The sequence below is a fragment of the Hippocampus bargibanti genome, linkage group LG03, assembly GCF_051943395.1.
Source record: "Hippocampus bargibanti isolate YZ-2025 linkage group LG03, ASM5194339v1, whole genome shotgun sequence".
NCBI lineage: Eukaryota > Metazoa > Chordata > Actinopteri > Syngnathiformes > Syngnathidae > Hippocampus > Hippocampus bargibanti.
This window is the reverse complement of record NC_142736.1, coordinates 10,455,046-10,476,021: the sequence shown is the minus strand read 5'-3', so window position 1 is coordinate 10,476,021 and position 20,976 is coordinate 10,455,046. Positions and strand designations below refer to the sequence as shown.

The 20,976-nt window shown below is 40.9% G+C and overlaps 1 protein-coding gene across 1 annotated transcript in view; it reads right to left on the bottom strand.

The window, feature by feature from the left end:
- The window catches only part of iqgap1 (IQ motif containing GTPase activating protein 1), a 56,246-nt gene that overhangs the window by 21,328 nt on the left and 13,942 nt on the right, over positions 1–20,976 (bottom strand). The window contains exons 3-15 of the mRNA XM_088991904.1: positions 11,628–11,784; positions 10,208–10,285; positions 9,819–9,895; positions 9,083–9,150; positions 7,780–7,893; positions 7,167–7,345; positions 6,589–6,676; positions 6,358–6,515; positions 6,193–6,277; positions 5,562–5,725; positions 3,828–3,988; positions 3,614–3,738; positions 3,100–3,263 (exon numbers count right to left, since the gene is read on the bottom strand). Coding sequence (XP_088848030.1) covers positions 3,100–3,263; positions 3,614–3,738; positions 3,828–3,988; positions 5,562–5,725; positions 6,193–6,277; positions 6,358–6,515; positions 6,589–6,676; positions 7,167–7,345; positions 7,780–7,893; positions 9,083–9,150; positions 9,819–9,895; positions 10,208–10,285; positions 11,628–11,784 — 1,618 coding nt within the window. The remainder of the gene's footprint in view (positions 1–3,099; positions 3,264–3,613; positions 3,739–3,827; positions 3,989–5,561; positions 5,726–6,192; positions 6,278–6,357; positions 6,516–6,588; positions 6,677–7,166; positions 7,346–7,779; positions 7,894–9,082; positions 9,151–9,818; positions 9,896–10,207; positions 10,286–11,627; positions 11,785–20,976) is intronic.

The window sequence follows — 20,976 nt, the reverse complement described above, 5'->3', positions numbered from 1 at the left end:
AGTTGTTTTGGGAAAAAAATGACACCAGCCTATTAGCCATCCCTTCACTTGATTGATACACCTGATAACCAATCATATGACATCTGATTATTCGGTTCACTGTGCGTGCTCAAACATCCCCCCTGAGCGATGCAAAGTTAACAAGCTACTCGTTAGTGACATCCTAATTTTTCGCTCGTTTTTTCCCCTCTTAAATTTAAAATAGAGTATAAAAATGTGTGGGGGAGAAGAACCAAGAAAGAAGAAAAAAGTAGCACGTTCATACGGAATGGGAGGACTTTTTTTAACAATGTCATTTTCACACTGGGTTTCATGTTAATGATACAGCTCTGCTTTGCTGATTGATGTCAGCAACTCTCACATTTGGAACCCCCCTCGCAGCTTGCATGAGGCGAAAGCAAAATAGCAAGTGTGCGCTTCTTTTATGTTTGCCGCTGTACATCCAACAATTTGAGGCATGTCTTCTTTATCCAATCAGACAAACCAAAAAAAGAAGGATCGCTAATGTATTATCAAGTACCCAAAATAAAATATAATACTTCATTTGAAACCTTGGTGGAAAAAAGCAGTTCCTGTCACACCAATAAGCGACACTAAATACTGTAATAACAATTGACTGTATCCAGATGGCGCACTCCTTCTCGACAACAGGCATTGCTGCTCTCAATCTAACAGCCACCTCATTTTGCTACCAGTCCACGCCCTTCTTTTTATGCTGCAGGGCTGACGAAAGGAAAGGAGGTGTGCACGTTTGAGGAAGGGGGGTGTGAGTCAAATTGATACCCTGATCTGAAGTCCAAAGAGGCAGGCAGCTACTAACATCTGTAGCAGCATGTAGCTGAGGGTCTAGCAAACGCTGTCTTTGTAGTAAGTAAAGTTAAACCTTTGTATGTTTGCAGTTGCTGTTATCCACAGTATTTGCAGATGGTGAATAATGACTGTTGGAGGCACCTAGTAAGGGTGTGGTGCCTGAGCAGTGAGGCAACTGGTGCAATAACGGCGGTGCGGTTGGTTGCATACCACCAACATGCCATGCAGCTAAAGAGGAAGTGAAAGTTGGAAGGGCAGAAAATATTGCTCATCTTCCTATCTTGTACTTACATATTACTCCTGCTTGCTGCCTTGGAAGACACAAGCAGATGTTTTGTACATTTTAAATCAGTAGAAGTCTACTTGCAAAACCACTAATAGAAGAATTGTTTCATAAATGCCGGTTTGTCATAACAGCCTCTACATTTTCAGAGGGATGGCAGATTCTATAGAGCTTGTAAGATGCTATGTACAGAACCTCCCAACGATCAACCGACAATCACAAACACTTCCCCAAAAGCCCAATTATTGCAGATGTAACGAGGAACCAAAAAAAAGCATGTGCTGCTTCATCTCATCTGACCTCGGATCACCTTAAGCTACAACACCAACATAACTTTGAATTATCACTCGAAGCAGAGCAAAGTCCCACCAGGCCTCAGAAAGCTTCACTTTGCATTGTTCTAACCACATGTTCTATCTTTAAAGAATATCCACCTCAACTGCCTCACAAAAAAAAAAAAAAAAAAAAAAAAAACGAGAAGGCTGTACTCATGGGTGTAGTAGCCAATCAACTGTACCAGTAAATGTTCTGTCCCTTTTATGGAAGTAAGGCCATGGAGGTTCTGCTTGTTATTTCCTGTCTACAAGGCATGAACATAGTTCTCTTTCAATCACTTTGTTTTCGTTGTCATGTGTTCACAAACTGTATGTATTTCAGGGTTGTGTGAATGGTGCTGGGTATGAGTGGAGTGCATCCACAGATTTATTTATTGTATCAATTTAGTTGATTTCTGTATCCGTTGTGTGATCGAGGAGGGTGTTGGGCTTGAAAACAAATTGAGCAAAATTTGAGTAATTACATTAATGGCCAACCTTATTAACTAATTCAATGCCAGACGTGCAAAAATGTATCTACTCCAGCGCCACGATTTTTGTCAATGTCACTCAAATACACATTCAATATAGTACAGCGTTCGAAACTTTAGACTCTCTTCTATCATCAGAAAAATGAGTTAATTCCTAGGTTATATGGATCTGTAGTAACATGAGGTGCAAGTGGGGGCAGCTGTACAAAAGACAAATGCTGCCCCTTCGTGGAAGGGAAAAATGTTCCCAGAGGTCTCACCAGCACTTTATCGGCACCCCCCGCAAGAAAAACCAAAACCCGAACAAATTCAAGAATGGCGCTCATTCATTTTCGGATGGCAATGAATGAGTTAAAATAGCTTCTGAAAAATATATTGTCATAAATTATAAATTTGTATTAAACAGTATTTAACAGTATTAAACAGCTGTGAGGGCTTGAAACACGTTTAGCATTACGATCGTGAACAAATTTTCTTCTGTGGCAGAGGATCAAACCAAATATGGTATGCATATGCAAAAAAAAAAAAACAAACAAAGAACAATGAGTCAGAGCTGATTTTCCAGGTATCAACAGTAATTTTTGTTAGATTATGGTTTGCAAAAATAAAACCAAAGAAAGGCATGTCAAGGAAACAACAAGTGCTGAAGAAGTGACAGGAAGTGAGAGGAAGAAATGATCACAGGATGACATCATCAGACTGCACGAGTCATGTCCTGCTCATAGGCCTGAGTCAAGCAGAGGCGTCTGAGAGTGGCACATGTCTGTAGTACACAACGGACAACCGCTTTGCTGCAGCGGAGTAACGCAGTAGGCAACATCCGTGATGTTTAGTGTTCTATCAATGAACTATGATGGGTCAACAAAGTAATGTTAACCAAGTCCAAGCAGCAATGAATAGAAAACGTGAATGTTTGATAAAGGGGACCAAATCCTGTCCATGCAACATGTTACTTCTTCTGATTACATATGATTATTTATAATAGTCTCTTTATTAGGTTTAATCTACATTTTCTATGTCTTTGTAACTCAGTACAGATTTCACATCATTAATGTTTAACAAGTGCATATGTCCTGTGTGCTTGATTCCATGAGACATGATTTGGCATGATTGTTAATTTTTGTATTTGTCACTACACTGCCTGAATGGAAACTTTATTTCTCCTCAATGCATAATAAATAACTGTTTATAATTATCTTACATGAGCCTTCTCCCTGCGGGCCTCCAGCAGTTTGTCATGGTAGTGCTGGGCAACAGATGGGTCTACATCTGTGAGTTTAGCTGATGGGTTCTGCAACATGGCCAGAGTCTTCATTGGATCCCCTTCATCCAAAGCCTCGTTGATTAGTCCAATAGCTGCAATACCTACAAAACAATCTTTTTTTTAACTTTTCTTGTTAAAAAACTATGCGTTAAGAACAAACACATTTTCATGTTTTGTGTAAACACTGACGGTGAACTTATACAGAGCTACATCTCAATGCTGCTGTTCAATTGCATGAGTCTGGGTTTTTTTTGTTACAATCTCTTGGTTTAAATTAATAGGAAACATTTGTGCCAATATGGGTGTGTGTCTTACGCTCATGCTCTTCCTGTACAGACAGAGCTACATCTCAATGCTGCTGTTCAATTGCATGGGTCTGGGTTTTTTTTGTTACAATCTCTTGGTTTAAATTAATAGGAAACATTTGTGCCAATATGGGTGTGTGACTTACGCTCATGCTCTTCCTGTACAGACATGTTGACCTGATCAATACAAGCTTGTATGTCATTCCAGGTGAGATTATCACAGCCCTCCTCCCTGGCCGCTGCCTTCAGACGAATTAATTCATCCATGTACCTAAAGAACAACAGGCAAAATACTACAGTGTAATCCCATCTGACAATGCCCAGGTCACTATTTTATGGATGCCAACAGTGTGTACACACCTTTGTGCATATTCTGGCGCCACATTACTAAGCCCCGTGATAGAGCTCGACAGTTGTTTCCAGAGGGTGGCCCGATCTCCAACGTCAATGGCTTCATTAATCAGCACCACTGATGACAGCATCTCAACTGCAACAAGCAGCTCTGGATGGGATAGAGAGCTCTGTGGGGTAGACACCGAAAATTGTTCATGCACTTTATGTCACTTTCTCATGGTTGAGATGACAGTTTAAAAGAAAGATTTGCTGTCCAATGCCAAATAGGTACAACCTTAAAGAATAACCCACGCCTCCGGACAAGTTGTGTTCATAATTTGTAAAATCACTTCAAAATACTTCTACCAAGCGTATTTTACAAAGATTCCACCGCATGTAGCTATATTTTACGTTTTAAGACTCGCGCTGAATATTCAGGAAGTCTTGTTTTTGAGTTGGTGACGATACCCACCGTGATGTCACGTCTGCAACGCCCCTGACCGAGAAAGCGACACACAATGCATTTTGGGTACTTTGTTTGGTCTGAAAACTTTTGTGTTGATCCGTGCTGATGGCGAAATTAGAAGGAAAACACGTAAATAACACAATGGTGAATTGTTGTGTGTTGCACCAAGACTACTATTTGATACTAGCTCACACAAATTCCCAGCAGACAAATCAGCCCATTTCCAACGGAGCTTGGGTGTCATCTTGTGCATTTTCTGGGACGCTACATTGCAGGTCAGACACCTCAAAATGACACGAAAGGACTTCTTTAATTGATTGCAAACATTTATGCTTTCCTCTTCAGAACTATTTAATTCAGAACTATTTAAATCATATGCATAACTGGATGAGTAAGAAAGCATCTTCTCCGAATCTGAAGCCATTGTTTTGATTCTCGAGCAAGGCAAGACGTCTTGGCGTGACGTCACGAACAAGGGGGCAGGACCTTCTGAAACTGAAACTTTCTGAGGTCATTTTGAAGTAGTTTTGGGATACTTTAAGTCATTTTTATTTGTGTTTTTCATTTGACTAAAAATATCAGCATGCGTGTTTTGTGTATTTTAGATGCTATGCATATTTAGATGCAACAAACAGACATGGGTGGACTAGGTTGCTGACAGAACTTATTCCCCAATTAAGTATATTTGTCAAAGAAGGGTTGGCAAAAAGCACCACTCGCCACACTGCAAACATACATAAGTATAGGGTAATGACAGTAGAATCTAATCTTAATCAGTGTTGTTGATGAGGCATGGATGAGCAGTGAGTAAGGGGCTTTTACACTTCAATTTCTTTGTACTGAACTTGTTATGCAAGGAGGCAAAAGATTTTGTAATGTCATTGATGAGATCGTCCATTCATTTGCTGCCACCGCACTTCTGGGTTGAGTGAACGCTTGTGCTTCTGCTGGTGCTGCTCACCCGCAGAAAAACTTATCCTGTGACTGTAAAATGTCCTTGAGAGTTTTGAAAGGCACTCATCTCATCATATCATCCAGCCAATGATTACATTTGTAAACCCGGATTCAAGTTTTATGGTCTATTTGTGTACAGTTTCAGTGCCTGGAATAATGTCAGAACAGATCTTACCTCAATGAATTGCTATTGTATGTACACCATGGTCTGTGTTAGTTGTGTGTGTGTGTGCGCGTGTGTGTGTGTGTGTGTGTGTGTGTGTGTGTGTGTGTGTGTGTGTGTGTGTGTGTGTGTGTGTGTGTGTGTGTGTGTGTGTGTGTGTGTGTTTCATTGTTAGTACCTCTGGGCTTTGCTGTTGCAAGCTGGCCAGCTCTCGTTGGTAAAGATTTGCAGCACTGGGATAGACTTCAGGAAGCTGGGCGTCAGGGTTCATCAGCTCTTCGACTGTGTTCTCTGGAACACCTTCCCTAATGGCAAAGTTGATGCGCTCCACAGCTTTGAGCACTACGCATATAGACAGGAAAATAAAAGGAAAGGTTTACAAACTGTATTTTCTGAAAAGAAGTCAATATTCCCCCACCTTAAATCTAAATAAAAGATCACTTATTAAAATGAATATTTTCAGAGATAATGTCGAGAACACTGTGCAAAAGATACTAACATAATATGGCCTGAAATAAGATACAGTAATGAGCTAATATGGAGCAACAGCAGCCTCGGTTACACCAATAAGAAATCTCAGACAGACTTTTTGAGTCGAACTGCTGTTGTTTTGATGGGAGCTGAGGTGCCAGACAAATTGGAAATTTGCTGTTGATGCCTGTCCTTTGATGAGTGGAAGGAATTACAGCATGGAAACTGAATGTAAGTGAACATACAGTAGTACTGTTTTTACCAGAATCCCCAGAATGTCAAGGCTGTTATCGAAAGAAAACTCAGGGTGTGTGTCATCGCTTGAAGGGTGCAATTACTCTTTAAGTAGCTTTCTGCCAAGTCATTCGCTCCATCCACACCGGCCTGCAGCTCATCCCTCGTCAGCGCTTGGCCTGGAGATGCCTAGTCAGGATGATGACAAGATGAGATAACATTATCATCAAAGCAAGACAGGATTTCAACAATCTGAACATGAATCCTACTAGTTCTTTGTTCTCTCTGTCAGCCAGGAGTTGTTTCAGGTACCAGCCTTTGTTGTGGGCCAGCAGGTTTTGAATGCCCATGGCCTTCAATGCCTCGTATAACTTATTCTCATCCCCGTTCAGCAACGCTTCTTCAGCAGCACTTAAGGCATTATTCACTGTTAGGGGTAGAAACAATGGCTTTTTACTCCAGAACCAGATGAATTTGTTGTGTCCAATCTAACCACTCACCATTGACTTTGTTAACGTTGCCTTGTATTTCAGCTTGGGTGAGAAGCTCATCGTAGATATCTCTCTCTGCATCAACATTTTCTTTTTGCTGTTGGAGCACAACATCATTCATTGAAATTAAATTCCATGTATTTGTATAGCCAGACATATATATTGGCTTTGCTGTAATAACAAAGCAACATACATAACTAATTCGTGGTCAAAACCTATAAACAAGGGCTAGTAGTGCATTTATCGTATTGCTACGTGAATTACATTTCTTGGGTCATACGGTTTTGCTCATTGTTAAAATTTTGAAATATTATACACCCCAGTCATTTCTGCTGTTGGACACAAAAAGTCAAAGAGGTCGTTATGCATTGACCCCAATACCATAAATATTACATTCCATGTTGCCCAGGTGGTTTGTGTCTCGTCTCAGGCTGCTTTACATTCAATTACAAGTAGATCTTCAATCTTGGTTCCAAGAATTGTATTGTCTCAAGAAAGAAAGAGCTTCAGGGCACCATTTATATGTAGTCTAGTGAAACATCTGTGCATCATTTAGCACACATTACTGCGGACACACAACAGCTTACCCGTTTGCGTGAACTGGCCACCTTCTCTCCCTTCGCCTGGTATAGAGTGTGATGATACTGGCGGGCACAGTTGTGGTCCAAGTTCACCAGCATAGCATTGGGGTTTTTCATGGCGGCCATTGTGCCCTCTGGGACCCCTTGGTCGACAGCCTCATTGATGGCGATCACAGCAGCGTGTACTGAGGATGAAAAGGGACGGCTGGTGAGAAAGTGGCTTCACATGAATCAGGAAGGGGTTTCATCTAATTTGTTTTATGAAAGATCATAAATGTATATAAATATTATTGATTCTTCCAAGATGGCTTCTTTTTTAAAAAAAAGCAGCGCAATTCTTTTTCCATTGTCATCACATTCGCATCACTGTGAGTCTTAAACAGCTTCCTTTGGGTTACCCAGTAAAATTAATGACACTTTAGAATGCAATAACTGAAATTTATTACAAGCATCCTGTCTGCTTATGTTGTATCTCTCCATAAATGGTCATTAAAAGGTGATCAATTTTGATGAAAAAAGTATCTCAATAAAATATTAACATCAATGGAAACTAAGTGGATGATGGCATTTATGGGGTTAATAAGATCCCACCGCCCCTTCCCTTTCGAGCAGCTCTCACATGCAGCTTCATCCACAGAGAGCTCATTGGCCAGGATTCCACCAATCTTGCTAAAGGCAGGCATCTGGATCCCATACTTTTCGAGCTCGCTCTTCATGTTGTTGATCTCCTCCTCTAGGGAAGCGAAGATACAGCATAAGTAAGAGACCAATGATGGCGTAGTTAAAGGACAACCGACGTCACTTTTTTGTTCTTTCACTGACATCAGAAAAACGTTTTATAGAATCTAAAATACCCAAAACACGCAGTATGATATTTTTAGTCAAATGCAAAACACCAATAAAAATGACTTAAAGTGTCCAAAATCTGCAAAAAATTGAGCTGCGAATTGGGCATTTTCAGAAAGTCCCGCCCCCAGTTCGTGACGTCACGCCAAGACTTCTTGCATTGCTAGTGAATCAAAACAATGGCTTCAAATTCGGAGAATATGCTTTCTTGTTACACATCCAGTTATGAATATGATTCAAATAGTTCTGAAGAGGAAAGCATAGATGTTTGTAATCGATTAAAGAATTTATTCTGTGCCATTATGAGTCAACATTGAGGGGAGATGTCTCAATGAAAAAGAGGCACAAAATGGCGACCTCCTGTGGCCATCTCCGTTTCCTCAGGCTGATAAATTCCTTATATGGCGCTTGGACGCCCTCTTCTGGCCTTCTGGCGGCTTTTGGGTGCAACACGAGGTCCCCAGACCGAACAAGTACAGCAAAATACATTGACGTGATGGAAGGACCGCTACAATGCGTCTTTTTTACAGTCATGGGGCGGTCCTTTAGTGACGACACGTACGGACTCATCACCAACTCAAAAACAAGACTTCCTCAATATTCAGCGCGAGTCTTAAAACAGAAAATATAGCTACATGCGGTGGAATCTTTGTAAAATATGCTCAGTAGAAGTCATTTGAAGCCATTTTACAAATTATAGACACAACTTGTCCAGAGACGTCGGTTGTCCTTTAAGAGAGAAGCAAAATCACATGGGCCTGGATAGGGGGGTACGACACTAAGGAGACAGACTGTCCCTGGCTTTTGTGTGATAATGTGCATTCTGGCTTTCGTGCTGGGTTTGGGACATAATGGAGCAGTAACTCCACACACAGGAAAACACACTCACAATAACTAATGACTTTCACATTTCCAGAAGCGCCTGCGCACCAGTTGAGTGGAAAACATTAAAGCCTTACTCGCTGCTTTCCATCCCTATATATATATTCTACACATGTGTGTTAACATTGCCAATGTGGCCTAGTTCACAGAATCACAGACAGAGAGACACTTGTTAGCGGGTTCGCAGGTTTTACCAGTGAAATCTACTTTCCCATAGAGATCCTGGATCTGCGGTGCAAGGCCCAGCTTGAACAGATACAGGCTGGAAAAAGAAGAAAGTAAAGATGGAACATCAAAATAACAACTGCATGACTGAATCGTTTTTTATTCTGCTCACCATGGCAACGTATTTTAGCTATCTGTATTGGACCAGTCTGAATAACCCTTCTGTGGCAGCGCTAATGTAATTGTTCAGAGTTGTGTGCTTTGGTTGTACTAAACAAAACAATACAGTATTTATTTAAGACAGGTTGTTATAATGCAAACAAATTATGTTTCCATTCAGTACAAACTCTTGTTTAAACTCACAATTGTACTTTGTGGGCTAAATGTTTCATATAATTGCGTAAAACACAGGTGTCAAAGTCAAGGCCCGGGGGCCAAATCCGGCCCGCCACATCATCTTGTTCGGCCCGCGAAAGCAAATCAAACTTGTGAAATTCCATGATGCTTGTTAAATCCGAACAAAAATATCATATTTTTGGATATAAACCACAATAACAGTCATTATTCTTGACTTCAGATTTGAAAACTAGTTTTTCATTAATTTGTTGTGTGCTCTATATGTAACATGTGGAGGGGATTAAACATTCTAATGTCTTCCAAAAATTCATAACGGCCTGCGAGAGGAAACCATAATTACAATGTGGCCCGTGTCAAAAAATGACTGAGAAAGAATAACAGCGAGAGGATACAGAAACCGAGTAGTACCTTAGTGCATGGATACAGTAAATGCAGCGTGGCATGTTCTTCCTGTCATATATGTCTGTCGTTTCGGGGTAGAAAATCTGAAACATCAGGAACAATGATTTGGTATTTTGCTCAACGGTAGCAGGTATGCTATTGGTCATTGGAGCTACAAAATACTAATCATGTAATCACAAAGGAACACTTACCAAGGCTTAAAGCCACCTGTCTACAGGATTGTCATAGCAGTTTTCAATGTTGAACACAAAGCTTTCACTGTTGTACTTATTATAACATCCCATCAAAACTCTGTGCATTGGAATGTACTAAATATGAACTAAATATGTCTTGAATAAAATAGAGGTGAAAAGAGTATCGTTATAGGTAAAGCAAAAATATCTTGCAAAGCTGACCTTTGGTAGCCCTTTCTCTGACATGGCATTGAGCCACTGGATGACATTATCGGTGTGTCTGAAATGGAGTCCTGTTGCCTGTGAGAGACAGGGGGGAAAGTTGGGGTCAAAACAACTATCAGAAAAGAAAATGGTGGCTCCATTGAACCAGATACATTCAGGTTTCAAAAAAAAACAAAAATGGCAGTATTGTTGCAATGTCCAAGAGGGAAAGCCATTTTCATCACTGTCGATCAGTCAATACGGGAAAAGAACACATAAACCTGGGGATGGCCCACTTGTGAAATGAATCTCAAATAGACCAAATTTGGATATCTATCTATCTGTCTGTCTGTCTGTCTGTCTGTCTGTCTGTCTGTCTGTCTGTCTGTCTGTCTGTCTCTCTGTCTCTCTCTCTCTCTCTCTCTCTCTCTCTCTCTCTCTCTCTCTCTCTCTCTCTCTCTCTCTCTCTCTCTCTCTCTCTCTCTCTCTCTCTCTCTCTCATACGATAAGATACTCCGGGTAATGTAATGAGGAGCACTTTTTTTTATATCCACTTTTTTTAATCATTGTATTTGAAATAGTCAATTGGAATTGTACTTCATGGTTATTTGATAGATTTAATGCGACTCAGCCAGGTTCAAATGGGACATGGAATCACGGTTAATGACCCGTGTCTCGCATGCTTTTGTTCGGTGTTCAACTCCAAGCTTGGGACAAGCGGAGAAGAGGTGGGGATCCTCTGGCAAATTAAAAAACAAGTTTGCACATTTGTTTTTTTAATCTGGTGACCTTCAGTTGTGTTATTATGTTGACTAATCTAAGCGCTATTTTAGTTGGCAGGTCATGGCCCGTAAACAACCCAATGCACTCATCAATGTTTTTTGTTGCTCTGTCCAGGCAACTATTGAAATCTGACCGCGTCTTTTGTCTTATGTTCGCACATTGTCACAATGTTAACGCACCACCAGAAATGCTCAGTTAGTACTGTTTCTGACCGCAGTGTTAGCTTGCAGAACTACATTTCTTGTGGGGTCGGTCATTGACATGAAAGCAGGAAGTTGTCCGAGTTCTGATTTGATGACATGGGCCACCTTCTAATTATTTGATGGTGATGAGATAAGAACACGCAAGGGAGGATTTTGAATTAAAGACAGAGAACCCAAAAGGCGACATCCATACATAAGGGACACCAAATCACAAGGCACATTGTCAATTTTGGAAAAATCTAAAGGATTTTAAGTGTGCATCATGGTCCAAAAAACATGGTACTTTTAATTATGTGATGCACATTGAGTTACCTTGTAGATCAATACGAATAAAGCTGATGCCTTTAATTGTCAGTGCGGTAGATTATTATCTGTGTTTAGAGCGTTACTGGCAGGCGTGTATTGTTATTTTTAAACATAATAATGAATACTAAATTTTCTGCAATATGCACCTTGTAACGTGTCTGCTCGCGGTCATAGATCTTCTTAATAGAGACGGTGCGTGGAGCGAAGAAGTTGCCCAGTTTGGCCAGATAAACTCCATTCCGCAGACCCTCCTCCAACTCTGTGGTTGGCGGTAACTCCTCATCCAAACAGGCCTCCATCCATCTGCAAGGAGAGCAACATTAAATCAATGGTGGTCATTTCTGAGAGATTGTCGATGATGGTTAACTAGCAAAATGTCACATTTTATTAAATGCCATATTTTAGCTGGAAAAAAGAACGCCAGTGTCACATGTTTGTTCTATTGTAGCCAAGTTACCTAATAAACGCCTTTTACTTGAAATGTATCGCTCATTCCACTCAAAAGGCTCCTTCACTTTAACACAAATAACCCAACCAAGTTGACCCTCCCTAGAGATCCCAGCATTCCTCATGTGTCACATTTCATTTCTTTTGAGTCATATTGTGAAGCCACATTCTTGCCCTGTGTCAGTCTTCATCCATTGGGCAGACCTGCTGAGCTTTGCTACACAGATCACCTTGCTGGGACTGAATTCCAGCAGCTCATGTCTTAACCACCTGGTAACCGTGCACCTAATAGATCAAGCTATGGAACGAAATGTGTTTCTTTGTATTGTATGTCTAGATTTTTCCTTCTCACAAGCACGATGAAATCAGTTATGTAGCTCTGTAATCAATTTGAAAAATGCAGATGCATCATGTTGGCCATCATTAAAAAAATATTTAGAAAATTATCAGCGACTCTTCAGGTCAACTAGTCCTTCTGGAGTGTTGACGAAACATTTAGCATGTTTCATTCATCAATTCAATGTCTATTTTTGTTGTTGCTGAAATGTCAAACAATCTTAAATTAAAGGGAAGAAATTACTTTACAAACTACCACACTATATGTCTTATGCAAAACTAACATGAACCTATCTAATTTGCTTTGTTTTCTCCGTCTCTAGCTGGAGTTTGCGCATTCCCTCAGGACACGCATCTGTCTCGACTCTAGGCTCGTAACCTGTCTGCTTGAAAAGCCAAACCACACCAATGACTGGTTGTCGGATTATTAGCCACACCTATCAGCAACTGTCTCAAAGTGCTTGATTTTTTTTTGACATTCATGAGAGTTTTGCCTTGTTCGTCCATAGTATGTTTATTCTTGTAAGTACTGTATTGTTCTTGTTATGTACTCAGATTTATATTCTTCGTCAATATTTTTTTCAAGAACCAAACTACGCACTCTCCTAAAAAAGAACATGGTGGTCTGAATAAATCTGAAGAATGATTAAGGAAAGACTTGCAAAATTAGATGACTTGGACATCTACAGTATTACGCCACATCCACTATCAGACATCAAGGAGGGATTACCATTGTTTGCTCTGTAGGCTGCGCATGAAAGGCCGTCTGGATATAGGCATGATACTATGTACTATAAAGATAAGATTATTACCAAGGAAGAAAAGACATTAAAATAGAGCACAGGAAAAGTAAGGTAATGTACAGTAAAGTCTCGTTATATCGATATCGGTAATGCATAGGAGTCCAAGATGGCGCCCGAGTAGGCAGCCGTCAGCAAGTGCTCTGATGAGCCTTGCTTTTTTTTTTTTTTTTTTGTCTTGTTTTTGTGTTTTCTTTTGTCACTTTGTGTTGTTGTGCGTCGTGTGGAACGGATACAGATTGTTTTTCAGCATTTTTGACCACAACATTCATCAAGGAGGAGACTGTGCTGAGCGGCTGCGCCTTTTCGGCAGCATGAATATGCCAGTACTGTTTTTGAAAGGGAGGAATGTCGGTGCCATTCGACTGTCATCGCTGGACAGCTCTGGGGCCATTGTGTTTTTTTGCGCCTGTAATGGGCAGCATCTTCACAGCCCCGCTTTGTTCAGTGGAAGGTCAGTGCTGTTGGACAGTCTGCGGCTGGATGGATACATGGCTTGAGGAGTCCGCGATATGAAGGAAGGAGTGTCAGCGCAGAGCGCCAATGCGTATATGCAACTGTCGCGGGATGGAATTGAAGCTGATTTATGGGGGACAGGAGATGTGAGACAATCTCTTTTCGTCAATGGATGCTACAGCTGCGTGTTTGCTTTAAACATTTAGCTTGTAGTCGACGTGCACATTCCACCATGATGTCCACTGGTGAAGAGATGCTTTGATCCTCTCCTCTTTCATCTGGAACTGCTTTATGTAACAAAGAGGGTACAGAAAGTGCTTAAGAATGAATGTCTCTCTGTGTCTTTGTGTTGTCATGTTATTTGTTATTTAGTTTTTTTTTTGTTCTTTTGACTTCAAGACGGCGCCGTGAGAGTGGCTGCCTTTCCAGCAGCTCCTGTGTTTTGCTTTTCTACTTTCATTTCTTTCATAACTTTGCTGCTGTGAAATGTAAATTTCTCCACTGCGAGACAAATAAAGGCAAATCCAATACAATCCAATACTCCATATTACGATACTATTTTCATTTCCTGGCAAATTTCTCGTCTTTCATGTATAATTAGTTCCGTTGAGTACGATACCGGGTTATTACGATAATCCGGTTACTACGGTGCCCTTTTCATCTCCCACCAGCCATTTTGCTCTGCTTATATCGATACAAAAGCAGCTTAAGTTGAATCGATATTTGCTTCAGGGTTTTTATACAGTACCACCATTAGCAATATCTGTATTGGTCACACCATTGGTCACGTGACCAGCTTTGTCTTGCACAGTGTCACAGAGTTGCAATCGCATCTGAAACATACTTTAGTCTTCTTATACAGTATACAATTGTTCAACACCAATTTCAACCGAGGGGAAACGTGAGAATTGTGACCTCGGAATGAAGTACAAGGCAATAGTGGCTGTCGAGGAGAATCCAACAAGGAGCAAATGCTCCATCGCAAAAGAGTTTGATGTGCCGCAGAATACTTTATCAACGAAATTAATGTCAACGTTGCAGTTTTTGTTTTCCATACATGTATTTAATTGTGTTGTATTCAGGTATCTTTATCGCTTGCAATAATCATACTGTTTTTCATACAGTATGTACATGCTGACGTTCGTGGTTTCTCTCGTGTGTATAGAACAATGTCGAGTGCTACTCAGAGTCAGGATTGCAAGAGTGCGTTATGAAAATAATAAATGAAGTTTTTATTTAATGCATACGTTTATTTTTCACTTCACTTCAGTACAAAAGCATGCAAGATACGCAATCCATGAACTCAAGGAGAAAATTACATGCCATATCAAAGATCCCCCATTTATTGCCCCCTTTTAATGCAGTTCGGCGCAGGATCAGATATATCGATAGTCCGGTTATATTGATATTTTTTTCAGACTCCCGAGAATATTTATATAACGAGACTTTACTGTATATAATTTTTTCCTCAATCACAGTACTAAGAAAAATCAAAACAATAAATTTCTAATTTGCATTTCATTAATCATACAATGGCCTTCCGACTGATTCTCCATTTATATTATTCACATTAAAACTGTTTTATTTCAGCTCTGATTAGGAAATCCTTGAGCTTATCTTTGCCAGTGAGTAAACTCAAGAGTGAGGTCAAGCAGAGTGAGGTCACACTGAGCCTTTCAGGAAATAGGCACAGTCTTGCTGCCTTCATACAGCTAAGAAAACATTCCCAATCTTCCATTACAAAGGTCTTTGTCAAGTAAACGGCATGGCTGGGACATGTAACAATTATTCTCGACAGACACACCTACCACCTGCTGAATGTGCACGCTCCATAGCGACATACGTACTCTCCTCTGGTCTAGTCGTGATCCAAAATGACTTTTCTGAGATATGTGAAAATCATTTGTGATAGTTGGGTCTTATTAATACACAGGCCTACACATCAAGTTGTTGCTCTGCACAGACCAACACCCTCTTAGCTGAAACAACTCCCCTCTTGGGATGTTGGGACTTAGGGTCTCCACACAGACTTTCTATTGAAGTTGGGGTGGCCATCCGGTAGTGTCGGGGCTGGGCCTGCCAGACAGGAACAAAGTACCACTTTCACGATGCAGTGGTGCAAAGAAACGCCCCATGAAGACTAATGGCTTCTTTATCAGGAAACACACCCCTTTCCGCCTCACACAAAAACAGCCACGCCCATCCACAAAATATTTAACACAGCAGCTATAATTGGGATTTTTGAAAGTTCATGGGTACTGTGAACAAAAGTGGAAAGCAGCCAAAATGCGTTCGAACTTTTAATTACTGTAAGTAGCTTGCATGTCTCCCCCCCAAAAAAGACACAGAACACAGTCATTTAAACTTTTCAAGTGTTGCCAGGATTGCCTGTCAAGAATGTATCATTTCAGTACTGTTAAATGGCTTTCTTTTCTGTTTTGAACAGCGGTGAAATGTGCACCCCAGGCCATCAGTCATGATACGTCTGTATCAATCCACAGCTGTGAAAAAAAACTGTCCGGCCTTTCTTTATGATGTACATCTTTTCCGTCTTGAAAATGACATCAACAGCAAATATGCAACCAGATCCATTTCTTCTCCTCCTTCAGCCATTGTGGGTTGAGAAAAGATATTTGCTTCTGCAGCTCGCTACCGATACAGTGTGCTATCTCTGGCCAGTATGCTACTGTCACTAGCGGCTAGCGATACGAGCAGTGTTTGCAAACTAAACTTAGAAACTTGGGTAGTGACTAGCCAATCATAGTTTTGAGAAAACTGTTCCCCAGTGCCTGCAAGCAGGTGTTGGTCATAAACATTTTGGTTTGCCAACTTCAAATTTGATTGGTTAAAGCAACAGTTTGATTGACACATTTGATGATCCAGGGCCCGCAGAACTGATTGTGAAGCCGTCCAGATATATTTCTGACCCTGGTAACAAATGATGGCTGAAATCTGATTCGTAAAATGTTTAAATACGAAAACACACACCTGGAAGCAGCACAACAGGGGGAAAGCAATGAAAGGAAGGTGAAAGACAATTTGAAATTATTTAATAAGAATTCATGGACAAAGTATAATTATTTGATTCAGATATTTCTTGGCCAGCAGAGAAGGTCTTGGAGGCCCTGACGGTCCACCACTGGTTTTAATTGAGGTAGCATAGCACCTATAGTATTTAGTGCAGTTTTTAACAGGTCTGGGACCAACGTTGTTTTGGTATATCTACTATTAAACTAAAACTGAACTAAACCACATGACAATAAACGGCGACATATTTGTTGTTATTGCACATTCAATGCGAACACATCTTAATAAAATGTATCTTAATAAAAGGTCTCTGACATGCTTTGGTCAAAATACACAAAGGGTAATAAAAAATGACACATACAGTCAAAACAGTATTGGAAGAGGTTTCAATAAATAACAACTGCGGGGAAACTTAAGAGCCAAAATACTCCAAATCTTCTTCAACATTAAAACAAAGTGGATCCACAAAATAACCGTCATGGAAAGAAAAGAAAAGGTCTCCCTTCCCTCCAGCAGTAGGAAACTGGAGTTGTGCTGAAGTCACAGGTCAACCTCATAGGAAGAGGCCTGCGACTGACCACTGTCTCTCCGGGAAGAGATCAGCACTCCCACCACCCACTGCTGTGGAAATGCGTCCTGTTCAACAGCACAGTTTATATGGACATGATACCAAGATTGACCTTGCACTTCACATGCATACAGGCAGCCTTATTCACATAACACACAGGGCAGGTTCATAATTTAGATTTTCTAAACGACTTACAGGGCCTTATTGACAGGCAAGCCTTGCAAATTGGTTATTGTAAGGCTGTTTGAGTGTTTACTGTTCTTTTGTTTGTTGCAAGAGGCCCACCATTGTTCAGAGAGCGCATTGGCCAACAAACAAAAAATGAAAGTACACTTCATTACGTGATCTGACACAACATGTCAACCAACACATTTCATTTAAAAAAACTAAAAAAACGGTTTCATATTAACAGCTAAGTAGCAAGTGGTTCTTTTGTTCATTGTTAGTAACTTTCATTAATTTCTTTCTTCTCTTCTTCAAGGCTTTTGCCTTGGGGGGGTTGGCACAGCGAATCGGTGTCCTCCATCTAACCCTGTTTTATGCATCCTCCTCTCTCACACCAGCTACCTTCATGTCCTCTTTCACAACATCCATTAACCTCCTCTTTGGTCTTCCTCTTGGTCTCCTGTCTGGCAGTTCCAGGCTGAGAATCCTTCTCCCAATATATTCACTCTCTCTCCTCTAGACATGTCCAAACCATTTCAGTGTGGCCTCTCTGACTTTCCCTCCAAAGCCTCTAATATGAGTTGTCCCTCAAATATGCTCATTCCTGATCTGATCCAACCTGGTCACTCCTGAAGACAACCTCAATATATCAACATATCTGCTACCTCCAGCTCTGCTTATTGTCTTTTCTTCAGTGGTGTTGTCTCCAGTCCAAACATCATGCCTGGTCTCACCACACCACCACTTTTATCTTAGCTGGCATTCTTCTATCACACATCACACCTGACATTTTGCTCTGGGTAACATGGTTTAAAATTTTAAGCCCCCATTACAATGACAAGAACAAAATCTTCACATACGAATCTGCAATCGGATTTATTTAAATATAACACAAAGCTAAAACTTGCAAATTCCACCAATGTTTTACATTAAATTTAATTGTCATACACGATGACAACTAACTTTACATGGGTACTTCTTTGGGCTGTTCTGTCAGCGAGGAGCTTGTTAAAAAACTTATTATGCAGCATCCTTTGTCCAGCCTCAGGATAAACAATGGCTTCATGTCTGAATTTAAGACTTTCAGGGAGAACTTAAACCATGCTGCCCTAAGCCTAAAACATAATTCATGTTTTAATGCGGGCTGTCAAAGTCATTTTTTTCACGCACCACAATTGCATGTATGGTTTCCTTCAGAGGGCTATTATGACTATGAACACACACATGCGCACACACACATTCTCACATACACACACGAGTGATACCTCGGCTTACAAACGCCTTGGCTAACGAACTTTTCGGCTTACGAATTTTAAATTCCCGAGAATTTAATCTTGGCATACAAACGATTTTTCAGGATACACACGGAGTGCCACAATGATGTGTGGTTCACGAACGAGCCTGTTCTCCTAACAAGGAAATGGCAGCCAACTATTTTTTGTCCTCTATTCACCGCCCCCAGTCTTCGGTTAAAACCGCATGTGATTGGTCAAGAATGCAGCAGTGAGGGGGGGGGGGGGGGGTTACAGCAACAGAGCTGAAAATAAAAATTGATTAAAGCTGCACGTGATTGGTCAAGAACGCAGGAGTGAGCAGTGGGGTACAGAAACACAGAACTGCAAATAAAAATAAATAGGGAGACAACGGAGAGAGTGAGAAAATGGATAGAAAACATCGTGAAATTTGGACTTGTTTAAATTGTATTGATAGATCAAAGGCAGAGTGTAGACTGCAAGGTTAAAATATCCCATCAGTGAGGCGCCACAAATAACCCGCACAAGCCATCTGTACACTTGATGCAAAAAGCTATCAACCCAGCTAAACAGAACACAATTAATGAGGAACTAGGTAAAATCATTGTATAGAAAGCACGGCAACTTAACTCGGATATCGTCAAGAGGCAACCTGGAAGTTCGTCATCCATTGATGATTTCAAGGCTAGCCACGGATGGTTCGAGAACTTTAAACGTTGTACAGGGATTCATAGTGTCATTCGTCATGGTGAGGCAGCCAGTTCTGACGATAAAGCTGCCAAAGCTTACAAGGAATCTTCCTAAAGATGGCCACTCCATTCCATTAAGCCATCAACGACCATCACAAAGGAAAATAAAATGACAGTTTATTTCTTTAATTAAAATACCATAGCACATTTATTATACATAAAATAAGGCCGTGTTTTTCAACCTTTTTTGAACCAGGTCACGTTTTTTTACATTGGAATTTTTTTGCGGCACTCCACGAACCATCTCGCAGGAAAGAGGCAATCAGTGACGTGTTGACACACCGACAAATATTAAATTACCCTCCCAGTCTTTTCAGCACAGACACAGAACAATGACATAATATTGGCAGAAAATGATTAATAAATGTTTTGTAAAACGTTAAATTTGAAAAAGGGGCATTGGATAGTTTCTCAAAGCACACCTGACGATCTCTCACGTCACACTAGTTTACGTCACGCTAGTATCACGGCACACTAGTTGTCATAGTGTGTTATGTATTTCCTCATTAAAAAGAATATGCAAGTTGAAGATGTTTGCCTTTGAAACAAGTTTGCTGTGCCATTGTCAGTTTCTGAAACTCATGACAAAGAGTTGCCGGACACCAGGGCAGGCAACTTTTGCTGTGGTTTTGGCTTGATTCCTAACCACTTATCCATTTTTCTTGTGTTTTCTGTCCGTCTACTTTTGAAAATGATATGCAAATGCACGACCTGATAACGCTTGGGAAAGTCCGGGCGCGAATTTAAAAATTGCCAAACGAACCGAAATTCCGAAATTTCAAACCGAACGAATACTTTGAAATCGGAATAAAGCAAATGTTTGATTTTTTCCCTGGAAAAAGTTGTCGGCCACCCGGGCAGAGAGGTTCTGGAAGATGTACGCCTGGCGTAAAAGTTACACGCCTCGGGCATCCGGGCAGACGTTATTTCAAACACTGCCATTGCTCACATAAATATGAGTCAGCAGTCTTTCACCCGTTTCTATTAGCTGCTAAGGCCATCTAAGTACAACAACCAGCAGGAAACAAATGGGAAAAGCTGTAAAAACAGAACCCTAAGTGGGCCTGAGGGCTATAGTCATGTTGACCTGCTAATCAGGTGGGTGGAAGTGGGGAAAACTGGGTGCGTGGGGAGCAGGGATACGGTGCTGAGACAGCAGTTTCACCAGACTGACAAGTTCCGCCACCAGGCTCCAACACAATGACTTTCCCTGAGTTGTCATTCAAGACTGGAGTGTAACTCTCAGCCTTCTCAGGTTGCACAACAGCCAAAAATATAAGAAGTGGGGCCACTGTTGCGCTTGACGAAAGGGGGCAGGGATCCTCAGTCTTTGAGCCTGGCAGGCCTTGAGACCAAAAGTCAAAAGTTCTCATGAGCTTTAACCGAACTATTTTAGTTCTTGTTAAAATTGGGATTTTTTTTCCTTGATTTTACTTTTATTTGTCATTGCAATTGGTGATCTGTCATTGTGGCCCAAAATTATATAGTACATTAACACATTGCGGCTGATGCCTGATTTCATAACGGACTTGGGCGCAGTCATGTTTTTTAGCACGTCCACATCACAGTGCAGAGGTGCAGGGTTTGATTCTGGCTCCGGCCTTCCTGTCGGGAGTTTGCATGTTCTCCCCGAACCTGCATGGGGTTTCTGCGGATACTCCGGTTTCCTCCCACATTTCAAAAGTATGCATGGC